The following is a 20,672-nucleotide window of genomic DNA, read 5'->3' on the forward strand; positions in this document are numbered from 1 at the left end:
AGCTCTCCCTGTGGAACTGGGGGGTCCTGGTTTGTCGACATGGATTGCTGTGTCTTTTACGGGAATGTTCTTCTTGAAAGAATATTTGTTATTATTAAAAAACTGATTATATTGGAGGGAATGAGGGCAACGGGGGTGGTTCGGTGATGAGGGATAAACAGGTGCGAATGATGAAGAATCGAAAGAAATGTGGTGAGCGGAGAGATTGGCGGGTTCTTATAGGGGTCAACATTTCGCCGAGAAAGCTGTAATTCTCCTTGTTATTGTACGACGGACTTGGGCCGACTATCAACACCATCACCACCATCACGACACAAAATCAAAACTCGACTTTCCAAATTATCCTCATCCCATCTACTACCTCAGCGTCCCCTCGCCCTAGACAAAGGCCCCCAGTTCTCCCGCGGATTAAGCTGATACCGTACCAGCCGCTTGCTGTCCTTCGCCCCATCCTTCCCCAGCTTGGCCAGAGCATCGTCGAACACCAACGTCTTGCGGAGTTCCTCTTCCGAAGCCGAACACTTTCCTTCGCCCTCCGCCTCACGCGTCTCCTCATTCTCCGCCTCACGCTTGCCCCCCCCTGCCTCGCTCGTGCTCGCCTGCCCCAGCCGCAGAAGCGTATACGCCGGCGTGTCGGGCTTGATCCTCTCCGTCTTGACCGGCGCCTTCTGCCGCACCCACTCCCTCATGACGAACCAGATGGTCTCCCACGGCGCATCCGTCTTGACGCTGCCCGGCCGGCAGTGGCTGCGCGTCACCCGGTACCCGAGATGCTTCAGCGCCCCGCGGAACTGGTTCTCCGGCATCGCTTGACAATTCAGCACCCCCGACAGCCTGGACGGCATGAAGAAAAACGGCGTGCCATCCATCCTCGCCATCTCCGCCTCGCGCGGGTCCACCTTTTTCTCCTCCTCCTCCCTCTTCTCCTCCGGCCCCGGTCCGAGTTGCTCCTCCAGCGCCGTCGTCAGCATACCCTCCATCCGCGGTATCGTCCCGTACACCTCGCCGTCCAGCGTCGGGAGCAGGTCGAGCATGCGACGGACGAACCCCGGCTCGTGGATCGGCCCCCCGTACATCGGCCCGGCCACGTGCATCGTCGACCCGCAGTGCCGGCATTTGGCGTCCGTGGTCGGGCCGTGCGCCAGCCCGTGCTTGAAGAAGTAGCCCTCCTTCTTCTTGGGGTGCAGCCGCGTCCGCACCAGCGGCTGCGTCTCCCACGCCGAGCACCCGGCGCACTGGTACATGACCATCGTCTTGCCGCCCAGGAAGCTCACCGCCTGCGGGTTGTAGCGGATCCGGACGAACACGCGGCAGTAAAAGTCGATCGACAGCGAGAGCAGCGGCTCGACCGCCAGCCCGTACCGCGCCGCCGTGCCGGCTATCGTGTGGAGGATGATGCGCAGGCCCACCTCGTGCGAGTGCATCCCCTTGACCGGCGCCGCGCCGTACAGCGAGAAGCTCTTCTCGACGTACGAGTGGCCCGCCCAGTGGCTGCCGTCCGTGCACGTGATGCAGAGGAGCCCGCCGTCGTTGCGCACCGCCTGCACCGCCGCGTCGAGGAACGGAGCCGCCGTGCCGTAGGGGTCGAGGTCGATCACGTCGTACTTGTTCTTCTTGCCCGGCCGCCCCCGCGCGTCCCGCTGCGACAGGTCGTCCGCGACGCGCCGGTACATGTGCGCGATGGCGTCGTCGTGGCTGATTCGGATCTTGTCCGTCAGCTTGTTGTGCTCGGCGTTGAGCTGGATCGACTCGGTCGCCGACTTGGTCAGGTCATTGGCCGTGACCGACGTTACGAACGGTAGTTCGTGCGAATATCGTAGAGCACGCAGGCCCGTGGCGGAGAGGGCATCGAGGATGGTGAAGCGGGGGCCCGTTTTAGATTCCGTCGCTGCCTCGCCCTCGCCCGCTGTCTCCTTGGCCGGCTGTTCCTCGATTGGCGCATTTTCCACAGCATCACCAGCAGACGCAGCATTCGAACACTGTTTCCCTTGAGCTTGCCCACCATCTCCCTCGGAAACCCCAATAGTAGGGACCACACTCGCCGCCTTGTCCGCCGCCTCCCCCTCCCCTCCAGAGACCTGCACCTTGGCTGGCCTGTCGTTCCCATCGTCTCCTTCGGCACGGCGGCGCTTCTTCTTCTCCTTTTCCAGTCGTTTTTCCGCAACTGTCGTCTTCCGGTTGGCTAACGCATCTTCTCCGTACGCCCGGATGGCGATGACCGAAAGATCACGGTTGAACTGCTGAATCGGGTTGTAGAACACCTGCTGTTCCTCGCTTGCTTTGCCGTTCTTCTGTTTCACTGAAACCGGGACGAGGATGTCTGCCAGGCCTTCCCGGATGGTGGAGTACTCCTTGCCGCCGTACGTGACCGTCTCCTCCCTGACCATCTCCTCCCCTGTAGTTGCCTTTTCCTGGTTCGCTGACGCCATGGTTGCCCTCCTGACAAGTTTCCGAGAAATGAATCCCGACTGGCCTATCGGATATTGAACGTGTCTTGGGGTGGACACGGTGAGAATGAATCTTCTGGTTACGAGTCTTGGACTCCTGATGATGATGCCTCCTAAACCGGCGTGAGGCATGAACTGGAAAGCGATGGTGTAACACGGGTACACCATACGCTTAATGAGTCGCTGAGAACATGGGACGTCTGTCTTTGAGAATGATTGTGTTGTGCACCTCGTGTTATGAAGTCCTCATTGAGTTCAAGTTCTTCACTTTTTTTTTCCCTCCTTCCCTACAGCCTCGTGATCGCGCTGCGAAATTAAGTGGAAACTCGCGATTCTGCCAAAGGCGGTGACGATACCTACTCCGCAGTACCGACCGCAAAGCGCATTATCGAGGCAGTGCAGCTACACATGTTATCTTCATAGCGAAATTCAACTTCGGATATAGCGGTGTGGGGAGGAAATCGCTTATCTAATATCACGTGATTTTCCAACTAGGTCCACGTCGGGGCGTACATGGTGTACTTTGCCAAAGCGGGTCGACTGTTTGTCAGCACTCACTTTCGGACATCAAGGTGTTCAGTTCAATACACAACGACACCAGCTGAACGAGGGTGGGAGTACAACAGCCAGCATGCAAAGCCGATCCTATATTCTCCCATGCTCCTGTCCGCTTCCGGATGGCTCAGGATGCCACCTGCCACTCAAGTATTCATCGTTGTAACGGTGTGGCTGACTCGTAGATTGATAGATTCAATGCCGGCTAGAGGCAGCATCGAACAAACTCGACGTACAACTACTTGAACAGGTTGAAAGTGAAACCCTTCGTCTTCGGGGGGACTCTGCGGCCTACCTCCTGCATAATCTGTATGGACCGAGCCAGCCAAGGGTGGCCGGAAGAGGAGGGGCGTCGCGAAGAGGCGTTGCCAGGACGCTCTTTCTTGAGCAGCCCGAACATGACCTGTCTTTACTGAAACTGGCAGTGAACCGACATTGCTGGTGAAATGGAACACCAACTGACAGACAGGCGGTGGTGTGCGTTGTATGTGTTTATGGTCTGAGACGAGAGACGAGGTGGTTCGATTCCAAGTGGGTTGGACGAATCCGACGATGATCATGCAGTGTAATGCCGGAGAATGCAACCCGCCCGAGATGGGCTATTCAACATCGACTGAATGGCATGATGCTGTCTTCTACTGCTTTCCGTTTGATAAAGAACGAAAGGACTTTGAACGGCCCATGGTGCATGGTCACCCTCCTCCGAAAGTGCCTCGTCAGTTGACGTGGTCGTACGTTACTATGTGGGATGATGCGATTCGGGTTGTGTGAGTGAAGCGGCTCCGTGTACGTTGTATGCAATCGCTGCAGGCCGCATCCTGCAGCAGCACTTTCCGAGTAGAACCTCCGAATATCACAAGCGTAGATGTGTTTGACAAGAGGAGAACGATGGCAGGCAGATTGCCTGACACGCACACAAAAGTCAGGGGATACTTTCGAGATATGTTACCCGCGTTCTATACACACACGTTGTACCTACAGGAGCCGCAAGACCGTCTCGACCCTCGACGACAGTTGGCATCGTCCGAGGAAGGACGATGATCTACCTATACAACATGTGTTCTGGTAGGACGTTCCAGCCCTCCGCTCTGTACCCCTTCTCCGCATTCCCGTGTACGTAAAACGGGGGTAGGTTAGTCAGTCTCCGGTCGAGTAAAGGACAGTCAACGTGTAGATACAAGCATGGCTATACCGCAATGTCGCCGTATCACGGACGCATTGTTGGCCGGAAAGCCGAGAAGAGGGGAGAAGCCCCATGATTGCCCGCCAAAAAAAAAAAAAAAAAAAAAAAAAAAACTTCACCGGTCACCGATTTACTGAAACGGTCACCACATGCCGAGCTTTATTTAATGAAGGGCTTGTCTGGAACGACCGTAAGTCCTACTATTCCGACCGTAATCAGTGGGTCTTAGTGGGTCCACGCGATAACGCAAAGTACCGTATATACTTCGTATAACTACTTCGTATAACTACCTATTTCACCTCTACTATAACGTACACCTACCTACCTAGGTATAACGTACTACCTTACCTACCTAGTAGGTAAGCTATTCAATTCGCGCCTTCCACCTCACCTCCCTATCAACATATCCATTTCGCCCCTGAATTTAGGTAGCTAAAATAAGCCCCAGCTTATAATATAGCAAGGAATTTATCTGCCTATATGCCTGGTTCCTATCCAGTACGTTGTATCTATGTACCTATGTACCTAGGAAAATTGTGATGGTTGATAAGATAAGGGAAGTGACACGATAGGCGGTACCTATGTACCTATGGTGATTGTACCTATGTACCTACTTAACTTCTACGTACATACAAATTGGGTGTGTTAGGTACTTAGGGAGATCGGACGTCACGTCATTGGCCCACTAGTTACGGTCGCGATAATAGGACTTACGGTCGTTCCAGTCAAGCCCATGAAGATGAACCTGCATTGTACGTTGTACGCTGCAACAGTCGTGTTGTATTGAGCGGGAGCAGGGGCCAACTTCCGCGGCAAAAGAGACAAGGATCGTCCACGACTAGAATGGAGTCTGGCCGACAGATCAGTCGCCCTACAGGACAAGGGTTCCTGCGTCTACTACCCTGTCGCTAAAGGAAAAGGAAAGAAAAGAAAAGAAAAGAAAAAAAGGCCCGAAAGGCTCACGCTGGAAGCAAAGCCTCCGAGCCCAGAGGCTTGGAAATATTCGTATGGCTCCGGCAGTTGCACCCCATAGAGAGACTCTCAACTTTGGTTAGAGACCACGCGATGAACGGTTCTCCGGAATGGTAAGTGCCGTAAACGTTTTAAGCATTTTCCTGGGGTCAGCTTATAGCAGATAGGCAATCCGGATAAATACAGGTCCAGAAGCAATAAATAGGCCAGAGAACCTGAAATGCCGTGGAGTGGCGCGGCGGTGGCGTCGCTGCCGGCTAAGTTGGGCCACTGTATTGGGCGGTAGAATGCTTAGGCTGTCAGTCCATAGATCTTGCATCTCCGGCCCGTGCTGCATATCTAACGATGAAGCAGTAAAAACAGGTGGCAAGATAAGATCGATGGGGCCTTTTTTTTTTTTTTTTTTTTTTTTCGTCGTCGTATCCAATTCGCGGCACCTTCACCCGGCGTCTTTGTGGCCGTCCACCGAGCTCGGTGAGTCACCGGCCCAGCAGACCGGCAGCCGAAACAACCATCGGATCTTTTAACGTCGCTTGAGTGGGGGTCACAAAGGCTAACCTCGATACCGCCCTTGGACATTTCCCGTCCCATGCCTTTATGGGCCTAGGCCTTCCACCTTGAGGAGAATAGAGCCGCAAAGAAGACTCCACACATGGGAATAACGGCCCTACGGAAATGACGATGATGAATGTATCGCGGTTAGGTCGACCCTTGACGCAATTTTGACCGAAATGGTTCCTGCGATGGACTTGCACGTGTCTCGCCCTGACGATGGTGCAAGACGGCGCCGGAGAACAAACACTGGGAACCCTCTCATAAGCGAATCAAATGGCGGTAATCCCGAATGCGTCCCGTCAATTCGACCCTCACGTCCTCGCGCTGGGATACTCCATGAACTGTATCAAATCCGTAAGCACGTTATCCTGTGGTAAAACGGATAGGTGAGCCATGCGCAACGGCGGCATTAAGCCATCGTGGCTATCCTATTCCACATGGTGCGTGTCGTGAGATGGCGAGGGAGGCGCCAAGCTGAGGTCGATTTCTAGCCTGTGGAAACTCCACATCTCAACCGTTAGGGTTGGTCGGTCTCTTTTTCCTGGACTCCACTGTCGTTTTCGCTGTCGTCGTCCTCTCCACCCACGTGGTGCGTGTCGTCATCATCTCCGTCTTCGTCCTCCTCGTGCCGATGGACACCGAGCAGCAGGTCCTCACTGCCCTGGGTTTGCGGTGGGATAGGGGCTGCCGCATCGTCTTCCTCGCCCCACCCGTAATCCTCATCTTCTTCGTCGCTGTCCGGCACTTCGAGTGCCGAATCGGCGAGCTTGCGCTTGGGCCGTGGAGTTGCCGACAATGCAATGGAGGGCTGGCTTGCATCACACCGGATACCGACCAGACCCGTCTGAAAGCCATATTGATCAGTCCCATGCATGCCCGTTGATACGAGGGCCCAACTGGGCCAACCAGGAGCAGAGCGCTTTTACGCCACACCAACGTAGGGGCTACCCAACAGCACTGACCTTCTGTACGTGAAACGCGGCCGCGCCATGGACCGCCATGGAAAGCAATGTGCCTTCCCTCTTTTGGACTCCGGCGAAACACACCGTGGACGGGACGTTGTCTTTCCACACCCAGTCTCGAAACAAAACGATTCTCGTCGAGATGCCTTGATCCCACACGCTGGCGTTGACCGATGGTACCAAGGTTGCGCCGTTTTCGAACTGCATCTTGGTCGCGCACTGCGAGAGAATTACGACGGCGCAGTTACGCGTCGCCGCCAATTTTTGCAGCGCGCTGATCACGTATTGCAGGGTCTGTAGCCTAGCTGCCGGCCCGCGTCCTGTCATAACGATAACGCCACGTCAGCTCTTCGCAAGGACGGAGAGGTACGCGATGGACGTTATCCCTGGGCTTCCAATGCATCCTTACCTTTTCGGAAGGGGGTCCCAGGCTTAGACCCAGACCGGTCTTCGGGAACCTTGGGGAAGACATGGTTGATGAGGGCGGATAGTGAGTCTACGACGATGATAGCCGTTTCGTCGGGTAGTGTTGTTGCCGTGGGTTGGCATAAGAGTGCGAGAAAGTGCGGTAATGTTCGACAAGCGTAGTGCACAAACTTGTCGTTCTCCGTAACCGGGATGCGCAGAGTCTCGTTCGCTGGCGAGGGTTCGGCTGATCCAGTCTCCGGAGAAGCCGCGTGAACTACGCTTTCAAGGCGGCGTCCACAAACAACATATGAACAATCTGTACGGCTCGGCAAGCCCCCATCAGCTTTCCGTCCAGAAGCGTGCGTGGACGAGCGTTGGTAGAGTTCTTGTACTCTGAGAAGAGATGGAAAGGACACTAACCCACCCAAACTGCGCCCTGGCCACGGGACAGCGCATTTGCAACGAGTTGTATTCTAGATGACATGTGTCAGCATGCCAATAAAAAGGTTCAAGGACGAACCACGCGTCATCTGGAGGACAGCTCACCCAAGGCCCGTTTTCCCGGAGCCCGGAGGTCCCCAGACTTCAGTTACTTGTCCTCGGGGGACACCAAGTTGACCCGGTGCCAGCGGAGGCTCTGGCGCGGATGAAGAGAGCGCCTTGTCCAGTTCCTCTAGACCCGTCGAGACATAACGCGATACGTTGTTATCCAAGTCTTCTAGCGCGTCTGCGGCGGAAACGGGAGGAAGACGGTCTTTAGAGCCGGGGCAGTTTCCTCCAGTCAGCTAGGCCATTCGAGATACGGTTCGAGAAAAGAACTAGAAGCCTACGTGTGGACGGGAGATCGAAGCTTGCTTCGTCTCTCTGGTGGTAGGCGTGGTAGCGGTCCATCATCCGCACCGTTGGAAGAAGGCGATGTGTGGCTCAGCCGTTTCTCCGATTGTGGAATGCGTCTGAAGTCGCACAGTGTGGGATGCTCATGAAGTCGCACTACACCGTACCTGGCTCCACTTTCCGTGATAGGTACAACGTACAGCACATGTGGGAAATACAGTATTATCTGTACATCTTGACACTGTCCTTTGAATACAAACCTGAATACTCCCAAAAGATCCCAAAAGACCGAAACACTGCGACTCACTCATTGTCATCGCCTTCCGACAGTTCTACTTCGCATTGATGGCGGCCAGTATCCTCGACTTGTAAGGTCGGAACACAGCCCAGGGCACGCATCGTTGGTTCTCATCGGGCCGACTTATCATTATTATCCAAAATCAGTTCCAGAAGCATGACCAGCGCGCTACCTTACTGGGACAATCCCCCGAGGGGATAATGTCAATAGCGTCCGACACCCAAGGACACAATGGCGGCGGCCTGTGACCGACGCACTATATCTCTTGTCGCTATATACTTTGTACTCAGCGGGCTATATGCTCAGCGGAGCTCGTCGCCCCGTCCTCAAGCCATCGTCTTCGACTCTTGGCCTGACAACCCCGGAAGGCTCAATACCGCAGCTCCGTTTGAGAGTACAAACTGTTTCCACGGAAGCATGACACAAATTTCCCCAGATTTAGGCATCCCTCCCTGTTCTGGAAACTCAGTTCCTCGGACCATGAGCCTGTGGGAAGAGCTTATTGAATGTGGGGTGGCGTCTCAAGCTTTCACCTCCCCACGCAACTGTGGCACTATTTCCACTATTTCCCCAGGAAATCTGCTTACCGCACCGTTGAACGTTACTCCGAACTAACGAACGTCGGTCGGATGGACAGTCATCTTCTAGAAAACGATCTCGGGGGAAAGTTTGCCGGCGATTTTCGCTAGATCCCGGTGCCCTGCCCGCCGGCGCCCTGGCGGCGAGTCAGCGCCCTCCGCCCAGCACGTTCTCGCGGGAAAGACGGAAAGACGTAACGTAACCACTGCTGGCAGATGGAAACGGCTTCTCGTTGTGTCTCGTCTCCACCACGCTGGCACATGCTCTGCTTTTGACGTCCAAGCCTGAGAACGAAACACCGCATGGGACAGCCTTGTTTCGCTCCCTCCGCATGATGTCAGATGCGTTCTCGACCTGGACGATCCTTGGGGTACATCCCGGTGCATTCGTCGGAGGATTAAGAAGCAAGATCCCTGGAGCAGATCCACCCGACTTTTCAAATCGTCCAGGCCTACGTCGCAACCCTAGCTGGATATCACACTGAGGTTTGTTGTTCGTCGCAGGAGTTGACAAGGATCAAATTTTCGAGTCCGGTGAAATGCCCCACGGCAGAAAGCCTCCCTCTCAACAACCACGTACATTCGACCACGAGAAGAGCAAATACCTGCCATGGTGGGATAATAACCATGTTACCCAAGTACTCTGGAGATCTTGAGATGGCTTATCAGATGCGCCGGCGCAAAAGACGGGCCTGCAGTAACGGACTAGTGCACAGGCATGGAGAGGATATGGAGCCTGAGACGTGCTGTCGGGAGCAAAGGCGTCGTGCAAGCGCCTCGGGATTCCGAATTTGACAAAGCTCCCTCGGCTCGGAGATGCGGCCTCCTTACTGGATAGCGGGGGCGTGAGGAAAGCTGGCAAGGCTGGACAAGTGGGGACCTTTTTTTTTTTTTTTTTTTTCAAATTAGGAACAAATACTGTATAACAAAATGCCTGATCTACATGCCTACATCAACATATGTGGGAAAAGTCAGAACTATCCGGTTATCGAGCACACCATCTTCGTCGACATAGTATTTATTAGTTTGTTACGCAAAGAGTAGGTATCAGTAGGCAGACATCTGAGCGAAGCCTTGTCGGGCCTTCTCGGAAGACGCGGAAATCCTGCGCCTGTGACGGAGAATGACGGACTACGGAAATTCACACCCAAGGGAGTATCCTTATCCTCCCCCACAATCTATCCGCTCAATGACATCCGCATAACCGCGCCCGGCGTTCTCAACCCACGCACTCCCTCAAGTCCCCCGTCTTGTTCTCCGGAATGGCCACATACAATGTGGCTTGCTCGCTATTAGTTATAATTCCTGGCTTCCTAAAGACCCGGACCCCCCCGCATAGCCGATTATCGCGGGACTAGAAGTATGACAGGAAGATGATGTCGTTTGCGATGTCGTCTGGGGAAGTCTGGATCGGCCCCGCGACACTCAAAAGTTACAACGCATCTCCGCTCACCCGTCGGGATCGCCCCTGACTCGCCAACACGAGAGACATGAGATGCGCGACGACGTGGGTTTCCAAGACGTCAGACCCATCAATTTAGCTAGGTGATCTCTTAGTTTCGGATCCTTGTATGTAAACAAGTCTCCCCGCGAAACTTGACGGGAAGGTCCTCTCTCGACCAACGGAATCTCATTTCACCACCCCTGACTACCGAGACGGGCAATCGTGGGCTATGTCAGAACCTGATGGGCAACGTGGAGGATCGCGACACGTTTCCGTTCATGTCCCTGCGTGCGGTTCGGCCACTCCGGGCGGGTGATACGAGTTATCAGGCAGAATAGAATAGATTACCGTAACACTTGTACGCGCATGTCGCAATGCATACAGCGTAATAAGCAACGTCTAGACCATGCAACCCCTATCTTTGATGTTTCAGGATGGTACTTCGCTCCTGAGAGGATGTTCTGCTATCAGAGCCCCGCATACAAGGCAACATAATATCTCTGATATCTCATGTTGTTTGGTGTGCCATCCGTGGCCCGAATGAGGCGACTGAGCGTATGTACCAGGTGTCTCCATGACGAAATGGATCGGCAGTTGATTTGCAGCACTCCCAATCACTGGCACCATTCCACGAGGTCAATGCCTATTTTCACATGATGCTTGCTTGTCCACCATGGTCGCCCTCTGGCTCCTTGCTGCTGCATTGTTCGGAGGGGGTGAACTGGAATAGACAAGAACCGCAACGCCTCTGGTGCCAACTGTCTCTCAAACTGCAAAAGATCAGCACTGTAATCAGGGGATTTTATGGAGGCCGAGGACGGTGGTCTGTAATGTAGAACTGAAAGTTATTATTGGCATTCTAACATTTCGGCGATATCTGGGTCGTTCTCCAGCACATGCGAAAGACAAATGCTTCCCCACGATGAGAGCCGAGGAGACTCCCCACGGGGATTGACAAGTCTTGGGTTACGGGGCGACTCCGAGTCTCCGCATGGGGATGGAAACCCCCCAGGAAGTCAAGGCAGACAGCGCACTTGACAATAAAGTCGTTACGAACGTCACCTGCCTACAGTAGAGTAGTACAAAGTCGGGGTTCGAAACTCGAGGTCTGAGATGCGCAGATCTGGATTCCAGATCCAGCTCCTACCTTATCTGTATCTCGGCATTTGGCTGCCCCGGATAAAATCAAGGTAAATCCTCGGCTAGCCGTGGGGAAGGTGGGGGTTTTTCTCCATGCGCCTCAACGGGCGCTTTCTGCTGGCTCGGTACAACCTCCGTCTGATTTCCCGAGGGGTACCGAGACATCACCCGAGTTAAGCCAGAGCAAAAGGCAAACTGATTTTCTGCCGGCATCATGGCCGAGGTGGGCTGTGAGATAAATGTGAGCTGCCTCTTGGGAAGTAGTCCTTGGCAGTGGGTCGGTCGACGTCTTTTTTGAAGCATGTTATTGAAACGTGCAACGTACTCTCGCAAGCCACTCCTAACCTGTGTCAGTGTGTCCGTCAGTCGGTGTGAAGATTGACAAACGAAGTGACCACCCTCTAGGTGATTTCGGTATCATTCCAGCCTGTGAATTGCAGGGAGAAAGTTCTCGTCCTTCAGCGGGCTACACATGTCGATCCTCACCAAGTCTGAATGTAAAAACTGGAGGGGAAAAAGAAAAGCTGTATGATAATCGCAAGACTTTGCGCCAGTCGGGCGTTATCACACTGAGACAAGAGAAATTTGTGACAGGTTTAAAGAGTGCGCCATGACGAATCGATGTCCCTTGACGTCTAGCCGGCCCACCCACTAGCTGGAATATATGTGTATGTACGTTGTACGGCATGGGGGATTGCGGACGTCTGTCTCGTCAGGTCACAGGTGACAATATGCGGATGATGGACAGTGCAGCCAGCCCACAGGTAAAGAGGACAAATCATTTTAGACGTCCGAGGAACCCCTATAATGGGCCTATGATGGGCCGAGAGAAGCGCGCGGATCGTCTGGAGTCGGCAGGAATCCGCGGTTGGTCGGACTGAGCCCATGTCGTCGTCTTCCCTGTGACCAAGTATGAGTTGCCAAGGATGGACATCGATCACGAATACAATGTACTTTTCCCCAGACGACGCTGACGACATTCAATTGGTTTGCGCCTTTGAGTGGGCGACGGGCGAGATGGCCCAGTTGGACAAGCTGAACGCCTACCAAATCTCGTCGAACCGTCCTGGAGACCCTACTCGATGCACGGCCATGGCCACGAAGGGGTTCCCGATTACGAGCGACCGTGATGACTTTGCGTGGGCTTCCTAAGAAATCCTCTGTATCCATGCCGCCAAGGCATCTCTCGGGGCCGAGCGGCCTGAAGAAGTAAAGCCACTGCGAACGAGAGGCAGCTGACTACCCGGGATATGACACCCAAGAGATGTTACACGTTGTACGTTGTTGGAGCGCTGGGCTACCCAGGAACAAGCGGACAACAAAGCAATACTGCCGATGGTCGTCGTTGAGCAACTGCCCGTGTTGTCCGCTCAGTCCCAATGCAATGATACCTGTGTCGGGTCGTCGCGAGCGGACTCGTATGTATTTCGCACTTCAGACTTCAGCCTTCCCAGGCCGCTTTCCCCAGATTTTCGTTTGTCAAGCAATGCAAGCTCCCGCGTCGCGGCGCCCACGCTTTCCCCATTTTTAACTCCGTACCGATCCAACCGACGTGATGAGCAAGTGGAAGGGATTGATTGCGCCATTGATGGATTAGGCGGAGATAGGGTAAGTGACGAGGGGACGAATCTGATAATTGTCTGGTTCAAGGGGTGCGGTGCTTTTCTTTTCCCCCCCACCAATGTCCCTGAGCCACAACAACCAATCATAGTCGCTATCGGTGGCACAAGCTCGTGACTCAGCCACCATCTCACCGCCCCACGATCTCCGTTGGTCATACTAACCATTGTCGGCCCCACGAGACAGGTAGGTGAGCAGATTAAGTGTTGAGGCTGACAAGGAATAGGGGTGAGTGATGTTCAGCAGAGGGTTCTCATGCTCATTGCCGTTGCTGCACATATTTGTATCGTATCATAGGAAAAGTAGAGGCAGCGACTGAAGATGGATCCTGGCCATTTTCACAGTCCATGTCCACACCCGACGCGGGAGTCCCAGAGACGTACCGGCTCACGAACAGCCTAGGTCTAGGTACCTAGGTAGGTACAGTACGTTGTACGTACCTGCGCACTCAAACTCTTATCGACACGCCCCCGCCAAAGCCTTAAATCTTCCCCATGCTATCCCCCACTTCCCCCGACCGACGTGTTCTAACCAGAAAGGGAAAAGCACCCCCGGGTATTACAAACGACCGGAAACTAGGTGCCAACTGAAAAGAGGGACAAAAAAATCACTGACCGGGTGGTCACTGTCTGCGACTTTTTTTTTTTTTTTCCCTTCCCCTCGTGCGTCATCCCTCGTCGCCCCATGGTACCCCACCGTACCCCACTCTTCTTTTTTTCTCGATACGGTACACTACTTACGGCAAGGTACCAGTGGGTCGCCGAGCCTCTGACCGACCGGTCCACAGGGGAAGACTTGCTGTCCTGTCGTGGCCGCCCACCCGCTGAAGGGACGCCCATACCCACGCCCCGTATTCCCCCCCGGCTTTCCCCCCCTTCTTTTCCGTGTGCTCTGCTCAGAAGGTACCTACGCCCATTTAAAACCGAACTCCTCCCCCATCTTCTCCCACCCTACGAAAAGGTTTTCCTCTGAAGCGTAAATCCACCACAGCAATTCCTCAGCCACTATACTCCGGAGTGCCCCTCAGTTTACCATAAGCGGACTAGGATACTCGTACGAGATATTGTCGTCAACAAGTACCCTTCCTGGCCGTTACTGCAAAACAAAACAAAAAAAAAAAGAGCAAAGGAAAAAGAAACCGAACCCCATATTCCACGACGTGTCCGACCGAGCAAGTCTGGCGAAGTCGAACGAGAGCGAACTCGACCCAAGGCATCAGTACTCTAGACCAGCCGGGCAGTACCCATTCAGGATAGTCTCTCGTCTGGAGGGACGATAACACTACACGGTGATCACATGCAGCGATCACAGTTTGGCAATATTCTACATCACCATCAAGACGGGGTGACTCCTGGGTCAGTGCCCCCATCTGCTCTGGCCCCGGTCTCGCAGCAGCAGCAACACCAGCAGCAGCAGCAACACCAGCAGCAGCAGCAACACCAGCAGCAACATCAACAACAACAGCAACAACAACAACAACAGCAACAACAACAACAACAGCAACCGAAAAGAGAAGGAGAAAAAAACATGTCCTCCGGCCAGCAGGTCAAGCCCAACGCGGGCGCTAAATCAGAGAACAATTCGGGAGAGCTGCCTCGTCCCTACAAGTGCCCCTTGTGTGACAAGGCCTTCCACCGTCTAGAGCACCAGACAAGGCACATCCGCACCCATACCGGCGAAAAGCCTCATGCTTGCCAGTTCCCCGGGTGCAGCAAGAAGTTCTCCCGCTCCGATGAGCTCACCCGCCACTCGAGGATACACAACAATCCCAACTCGAGGCGAGGGAAGAACCAGTACAACTCGGGTCCTCAGATGCACATGCAGGCGGACGGCATGATGCCTCCTCCGGGGCCCAAGGCCATCCGCTCGGCGCCCAGCTCGAGTCTCTCCTCGCCCAACGTCTCGCCTCCCCATTCTTACGCGCAGTTCGCGGTGCCCGTACACTCCTCTCTACACCCCTACGCCCGAGGGCCTCCAGTCCGGTCGAGCATGGACATCTCGATGCTGGCCAAGGCCGCCAACCAGATCGAGCGCGAGACGCTCGCCGCACCGCAGCATCCCCACTTCAGTCGCCACCACCCCTACATCCACGGCTCGCGGGGCCGCCAATCGCTCTCGGCGTACCACATGTCGCGCTCCCAGTCGTACGAGGACTACGACGACCACTACGGCGGTGCCTACCGCCATGCCAAGCGCTCCCGGCCCAACTCGCCCAACTCGACAGCGCCGTCGTCTCCGACCTTCTCCCACGACTCGCTGTCTCCCACTCCAGACCACACGCCCATTGCGACGCCTGCCCACTCCCCCCGTCTCCGGCCCTTGGACATGGACCTCAAGCTCCCCCCGTTCCGCAACCTCTCCATCCATACCATGCCGCAGCCGGCGCTGGGCGTCCTCGAGCCGAAGCCGGAGATCCCCTTCCTGGCCCCGCCCGCCCTGCAGCCCACGTCGCGTGGCAGCGGGGGTTCCCTAAGTGACATACTTAGCCGCCCGGACGGCAGCAGGAAACTCCCCGTTCCCAAGATTGGCGTCCATGAGCTGTTGACGACGGGCGACGGCTTCAACAGCGGCAGGAGCTCGGCGACGCCTAGTTTGGCGGGCAACGACCTCGTGGACCGGTTGTAATAGATCGGCATGATGATGCAGCCGTTCGCAAACGATTACCCACCGCCGCGCCGCCGCATCTGGTAACGAATTCACGACTGAAGGAGCAAAACAAAAAAAGAAAGACAAAAGTTCACATGGTTATAGACAGGCGTCCCTGGACTGGCGAGAGCCTCGAGTTGGGTGATCCAACAAAGTTTTTATTCCACTTTTTACTCTAATGACGACGACATGCCCCCCCCACTCCCCCGTCGATTGCAGTGCTGGTTTTACATCCTAGCGGCATTTTTTCCCCCTTTCGATTTCTCCCCGCGGGCGAGACTCTTTTCACTTTCTGCGAGCCTCATCTCGGTTGAGACCCCCCAACGGGAGGCGAGACTTTTGGCTCTTTTTGTGGTGGTTACTTGACTGGGTTACTCCTTGATAGACGGCTGATAGCCCGGACTTGGCTGGGTATATAGGAATTGGTCAGGACGCCTCAGGGCATGGCAGGCGACGGGATAGTTGGTTATTGATTTTCTGGGTTTCCTTGTTTCGGTTCTTCACGCCTCTTCACTCATCATACCTCTCCCACTTTTGGGTTTCCTTACCTTGTCTGTCAAGGTCCGCTGCAGCGTATACGCTGGCTGGCTAAAACGCCCATCGCGGCGTTTTGTGTTTTAATCATTGAATATAGATTATGAAGGCACCCAAAAAAATACCAAACCTGTTGATTCTACTCACTCCCTACGAGACCTGTCTGCTCTTTTTTTTTTTCTTTTTTTTTTATCCTTTAGCTGAACCAAGAAACAGGAACCAAAACATGTTGTTGGCCGTGCATTACACTTGGTGTAAGGGGGAAATTTTGCATTCGCCACGGCTGCCTGCGAGGACGCTGTGCGACGGAACGGCTCCATTGGTCTGATATGGCACAAGCCTTCAGCCTCAGTGGGATGGATGGATGGATGGCTTTCGGGGGGCTATTACTTGGGTATGGTGTGCCGTTGCATCCCTCCATCCACTCCGCGCCGCGTCATCGCCATGCTGCTGAAATAGAATGTTCTCTTCTAATTATTACCTTATCGGACTCGCCGTATTATGCTGTACTCGTTCTCAGCCTCCCAACCCCCACTCCCCCTCAATCCCACCCATCGTTTCTACACCAGATTGTCGTTTTGGCCCCCTTTTTTACCCCAGGGGGATGGGATATGGGCACATCAATCACCCCTGTTTCCCCATGTTTATCAGTTTCGTTGGCTCTCAAAATATATTGCCCATGCTACCCTACAACGACACAGGGGAAGCCAACCAGCAACAACTTCCTTTGATCCCCCTCCCCTGTTGCCTATAATAGATGTGCCATGGCCCCCGACTCCTTTGGCCCAGAATCCGGCGCATGTCACACTCGACGATGCCATTGGGTGCACTTGAAACTGCCCAGTCCAGCGTGATTGGGGGTCGAATTGCAACGCGGCAAACTGGCAACGAATCGCCCAAGGTTTTGACATGAGGGGGTTTATGGCTGACTTGTCGGCATTTCAACCCAAGATAGGGTAGAGGTTGCGATATGGAGGGGAGGGGTCGCCAAGGTACCACGTCAACCTCGATATGGACATGCCAGGCCAATGCTTTTTTTTGTCGCCTTATTTTCTTTTTTTATTTCATTTCTTTTTTTCCTTTTCATCCGAAATTCTCCTCTCCTCGTTATCAGGCATTTTGGCATTGCTTTTTCTTTGTTGGCGGGTTGCTGTCCCGAGTACCCGCAAACCTGCGCTTGCGCTTACATATGCAAATTCGGGTTTTCATGAACTTCCTTTTATTTCTTCTCCCTTCTGTTTCGACCCCTTTGTCTTCAAAGTGCACACTGCACACAGGCTTCGGAAGTTCTCAGGCTCTCTCCGTTTAGACGAGAGAGGACCCCTCGGCGTACGATCGGCCCTGCCGTGTTCGCTCGGCATGGAACACTTCGCATACCCGCCTACCATTTTTCGCGTACAAATTATGTACCTACCTACATACGGCTAGAGGGTGAGCGTTTCGGCATTACATAACCACGGCTCTCTACCGCAGCGAAACGTTCCTGTGCGCCCGTATATGTCATAGCATACGAAATGACGGCATACCGAGTATTAGTCAACCATCATCCCGTGTCCTTGATGCCCTACAGGCTACCACCAAATGGGAAGGTGAAAAGTTTTATTTCACGGTGCGTTTGGTGTTTCTTGCAAAGTATGTACAACGTATGTGTGGCTTGTGGCGTGCAACATGTCCACCCATCTGTCCACCCTATCTGTCATTTTGAAGCGACTCGCTTTTGAATTGTACAACGGCTTACCCTAGGGAACTGTACAACGTACCGCCTTGTCATTTCGTTCTCGAGATTGTTGGGCTGGGCTTCCATCCGATCCCCGTGCCGGGTAAATAGAGAGGGTGACCCCGTGGGCTCACATGATTGGCGGAAAACGATGTCGCAATATCGGCACCCCTCCCCTTCCCTTCCCCTGGGCCCTTTATCCCCGTGGAGGTGGCGGCCGCGGCGCCCGGCCCTGTTTATTGGTACCAGGCGAGAATTGTCACTTCGTCCAGCAACGGCCAAGTAGCCTCTGGGAGACGGAGATCAAGCCAAGCCCATCATTACAACGCTGGTCTGGGGCATTGGCGATCAAGACAAGCGGGCAAATAGGCATCCAGGTACGATGTGATTTACTGATGAAAACGGCACGAGGGTGAGACACAAAACTCAGTAGAGTTAGTTGTCCGTTCGCGCATCATACCCGACGCAGCTGAGGTCGCACTGATTCGAGTTGCTCGTCTCACCACGCGGGCGAGTCCTCGGCCCAAGAAAGCAACGGCCAGGGGTCGTTTACACATGTACAAGTACTTCGACCTACGAATACAACGCAAGGGATTCGCGGATCTACCGAGTCGGGTCGAGCCACTTCCGTCCCCGCAAGTCGAGAGTCTTTGCCTGTACGTTATAGTCTTGGATATTCTTTCGTCGAGGAACGAGGCTATCCGTGCATAGCTGTACAACGTACCGTACTTGTAGTACATACAATACGCGAACAGGACAGTTTACTCGGCCAGCCGCCTGTCTCGCCCCGCTGCCAATGCGTTCCCCGACTGATTCCATGGCGCTCATCACTAACCCTTGACGGGTAATACTGTCCGTCGCAGCCGATTTGCTGGGAATGACAGACCTTTTCAGCGTCTTGCAACCCACACCGGTCGTCAGGGTTTTTTTTTTTTTTTTTTTTTTTTTTTTTTCCTTTTATCTGTTTACCCACGGGGCGGCAACTGGCAATCTCGTCTTGGCGCTCGCTCAATTCCTCTTCGATTCTCAGCCGTGGTCCCGTCGCCGCCTGAGGGCTCCAGCAAATAGGACACGGTACTGTAGATGTACGACCTACGAGCAAGTGTGGTGCTCTATTCTGAAGCACGTCTCAAGTCGTTCGATTTCCACACGATTCGACAGAAAGGTATGTGTACATTGTACTTTGGGAGGGGGAACGATATCGGGGATGGCTCTCCATGTCTTCAAGATCTTCACTGCATGCCCAGCTCACCGAAAAGGCAAGAATGGGCATGAGTCTGCACTTTGTACTACAGCAGACTCGCGGGAAGTGTGCATACTGGTGCATTCGCCTCTTCCGATTCGACAAGACAATGTTCCGTCCGGTATGAGGTATGCAAGGCCCCTGCGCAGGATGGCTTCCCCGGGGCCCGCAAGCATTTTGCTTGAGCATAATCCATGGAATACTTGAGTACATACGGTGTACCTACCTATTTACATACGATATACAACGTACGCTTGTGCGTTGTACTTCATAATACGGATCGTGCTCCGGTCGTCTCGAGAACCCCGGCTCCAGACACGGGTTCTTTGGCGGGGTGACTGGATCCAGGACGCGGTCAACGTACAACGTGTACAAATTAGTCCATTCTCGCTTCTTTTTCCCTTGCCATGGCGCTGGTGGCTTTGTGCCAAGCTGGTGGAACAAGACCAGACGAGCAGGACCGTCCCATGAACTCAAGGCAGCTCAGCTGGCACCGAAGGTTGAGGGGGAACACAGGTACCACGGAAACGCGATACGCCACAAGACGGGCGCCGAATTCGGCACTGAGCGGTGAGATGTCACTGGGAGTCAGTCAGCCTGTTGTCGATTGCCGGATCAGAAGATGAACGTCCGCCTCATCCTCCAAGTCAGCCATGCGAATATTCGATGTACATTGTACATAGTGTCTTGTATGCATTGTGTGCTGCCCATACCTCGACGCATGTTTTGCCTTCTGCAGGCAAACGAGAGTTTATTACACGGAGTGGGTATCTTGACCAAGGACTCGGTGCCGTGGGGTGCCGAAGTCGGGACATGCCCGATACAACTACGTTGTACTCAGTATGTTGCAGTTGCAGTTGCAGTTGCAGTTGCAATCCTCTCGCATGCAAACTTGCGCCGCCTTCTCAAATTGTGTCACCACTGCCCTTGGCCGCATGTTTGGTGTTTAAAGATGAAGTCCAGCAAACACACGTGTTGAGGAAAGCGTCACGAGGGTAAGGAATAATAGCGGGTTGGCGACCCCCACGTCATGCCGCGCCTGACCCCCCCGGGTGACAGGGTATCTACTAATAAAAACTTTTCTTTTCTTTTTCATATTGCTGGTAGCCTGGGGTTTGTGTGGAGAAGGTCACTTCCTTAGCAGTCAAGTCCGGGGGGGGCAGCGCCAGGATCAGAAACTCCCTGGATCCCCGTACCCGCACGTAGCGCAATTCAAACTCCCACGGGGTGATGAAAGCGGCGACCAGGCGGAAGTGCGAAATGCGGAAGGAGAGCCGCTCATTGTGGTTGAACGACCAGCATGACGAACCCCCCCTTTTTAGCTCCGCCGAGAGGAAGGAGACGTGAGAAGCGAAAAAAAGCTCACCATGTCCCTCGCTAGCTGTCCTCGTGAGCTGATTGAGGGCATTAATACTGCGCTTATATGGAAAACAAGGACAATCATTGGGGGGTTCATGCGTGACCACAATCGTTTCGTACGAATTTGCACATTGATTTCCGTTCCACCCCCTCATATTTACCTCACATCCAGTCGTG

At 54.1% G+C, this 20,672-nt stretch overlaps 7 protein-coding genes across 7 annotated transcripts; 4 read left to right on the plus strand and 3 right to left on the minus strand.

Moving 5' to 3' along the window:
* Positions 1–194: 194 nt before the first annotated feature.
* Positions 195–2,703, minus strand: ACRALDRAFT_1063263 (uncharacterized protein). Its single transcript, XM_071016763.1, has one exon. It carries the CDS (start codon positions 2,427–2,429, stop codon positions 363–365), a length of 2,067 nt encoding a protein of 688 aa, XP_070873446.1. The 5' UTR covers positions 2,430–2,703; the 3' UTR covers positions 195–362.
* On the plus strand, positions 2,639–4,261 carry ACRALDRAFT_2021202 (uncharacterized protein; the record flags this gene model as incomplete). The annotated part of the gene is made up of 12 exons (XM_071020051.1): positions 2,639–2,744; positions 2,791–2,843; positions 2,943–2,982; positions 3,020–3,058; positions 3,087–3,170; positions 3,212–3,426; positions 3,468–3,479; positions 3,507–3,767; positions 3,813–3,923; positions 3,984–4,024; positions 4,072–4,113; positions 4,177–4,261. 12 exons carry the CDS (start codon positions 2,639–2,641, stop codon positions 4,259–4,261), a joined length of 1,089 nt encoding a protein of 362 aa, XP_070873447.1.
* A 1,968-nt stretch (positions 4,262–6,229) lies between these two features.
* Positions 6,230–7,973, minus strand: ACRALDRAFT_2043407 (uncharacterized protein; the record flags this gene model as incomplete). The annotated part of the gene is made up of 5 exons (XM_071021347.1): positions 6,230–6,556; positions 6,675–6,994; positions 7,084–7,406; positions 7,629–7,836; positions 7,913–7,973. The coding sequence occupies 5 exons, from the start codon at positions 7,971–7,973 to the stop codon at positions 6,230–6,232; spliced, it is 1,239 nt and encodes a 412-aa protein (XP_070873448.1).
* Positions 7,974–8,414: 441 nt separating this feature from the next.
* ACRALDRAFT_209803 (uncharacterized protein) lies at positions 8,415–10,639 on the plus strand (the record flags this gene model as incomplete). The annotated part of the gene is made up of 16 exons (XM_071022859.1): positions 8,415–8,458; positions 8,505–8,600; positions 8,651–8,702; positions 8,741–8,761; positions 8,852–8,939; positions 9,009–9,248; positions 9,279–9,405; positions 9,432–9,489; positions 9,517–9,558; positions 9,593–9,664; positions 9,702–9,797; positions 9,837–10,007; positions 10,034–10,069; positions 10,162–10,337; positions 10,375–10,548; positions 10,621–10,639. 16 exons carry the CDS (start codon positions 8,415–8,417, stop codon positions 10,637–10,639), a joined length of 1,512 nt encoding a protein of 503 aa, XP_070873449.1.
* A 26-nt stretch (positions 10,640–10,665) lies between these two features.
* Positions 10,666–12,263, minus strand: ACRALDRAFT_209804 (uncharacterized protein; the record flags this gene model as incomplete). Its single annotated transcript, XM_071022860.1, has 10 exons — positions 10,666–10,853; positions 10,890–10,994; positions 11,024–11,061; positions 11,133–11,269; positions 11,299–11,344; positions 11,384–11,406; positions 11,482–11,716; positions 11,775–11,842; positions 11,947–12,027; positions 12,060–12,263. 10 exons carry the CDS (start codon positions 12,261–12,263, stop codon positions 10,666–10,668), a joined length of 1,125 nt encoding a protein of 374 aa, XP_070873450.1.
* Positions 12,264–14,292: 2,029 nt separating this feature from the next.
* Positions 14,293–15,621, plus strand: ACRALDRAFT_1063265 (uncharacterized protein; the record flags this gene model as incomplete). The annotated part of the gene is made up of 1 exon (XM_071016764.1): positions 14,293–15,621. The coding sequence occupies one exon, from the start codon at positions 14,293–14,295 to the stop codon at positions 15,619–15,621; it is 1,329 nt and encodes a 442-aa protein (XP_070873451.1).
* Positions 15,622–18,027: 2,406 nt separating this feature from the next.
* On the plus strand, positions 18,028–18,604 carry ACRALDRAFT_209806 (uncharacterized protein; the record flags this gene model as incomplete). Its single annotated transcript, XM_071022861.1, has 4 exons — positions 18,028–18,103; positions 18,143–18,270; positions 18,305–18,549; positions 18,583–18,604. 4 exons carry the CDS (start codon positions 18,028–18,030, stop codon positions 18,602–18,604), a joined length of 471 nt encoding a protein of 156 aa, XP_070873452.1.
* Between the last annotated feature and the right edge of the window lie 2,068 nt (positions 18,605–20,672).

The sequence above is a fragment of the Sodiomyces alcalophilus genome (genome assembly GCF_042370955.1).
Source record: "Sodiomyces alcalophilus JCM 7366 unplaced genomic scaffold ACRALscaffold_6, whole genome shotgun sequence".
Taxonomy (NCBI): domain Eukaryota; kingdom Fungi; phylum Ascomycota; class Sordariomycetes; order Glomerellales; family Plectosphaerellaceae; genus Sodiomyces; species Sodiomyces alcalophilus.

Bases quoted from the DNA above. Each gene is read 5' to 3' on its own strand.
- ACRALDRAFT_1063263 (XM_071016763.1), bottom strand. From the start codon at position 2,429: ATGGCGTCAGCGAACCAGGAAAAGGCAACTACAGGGGAGGAGATGGTC.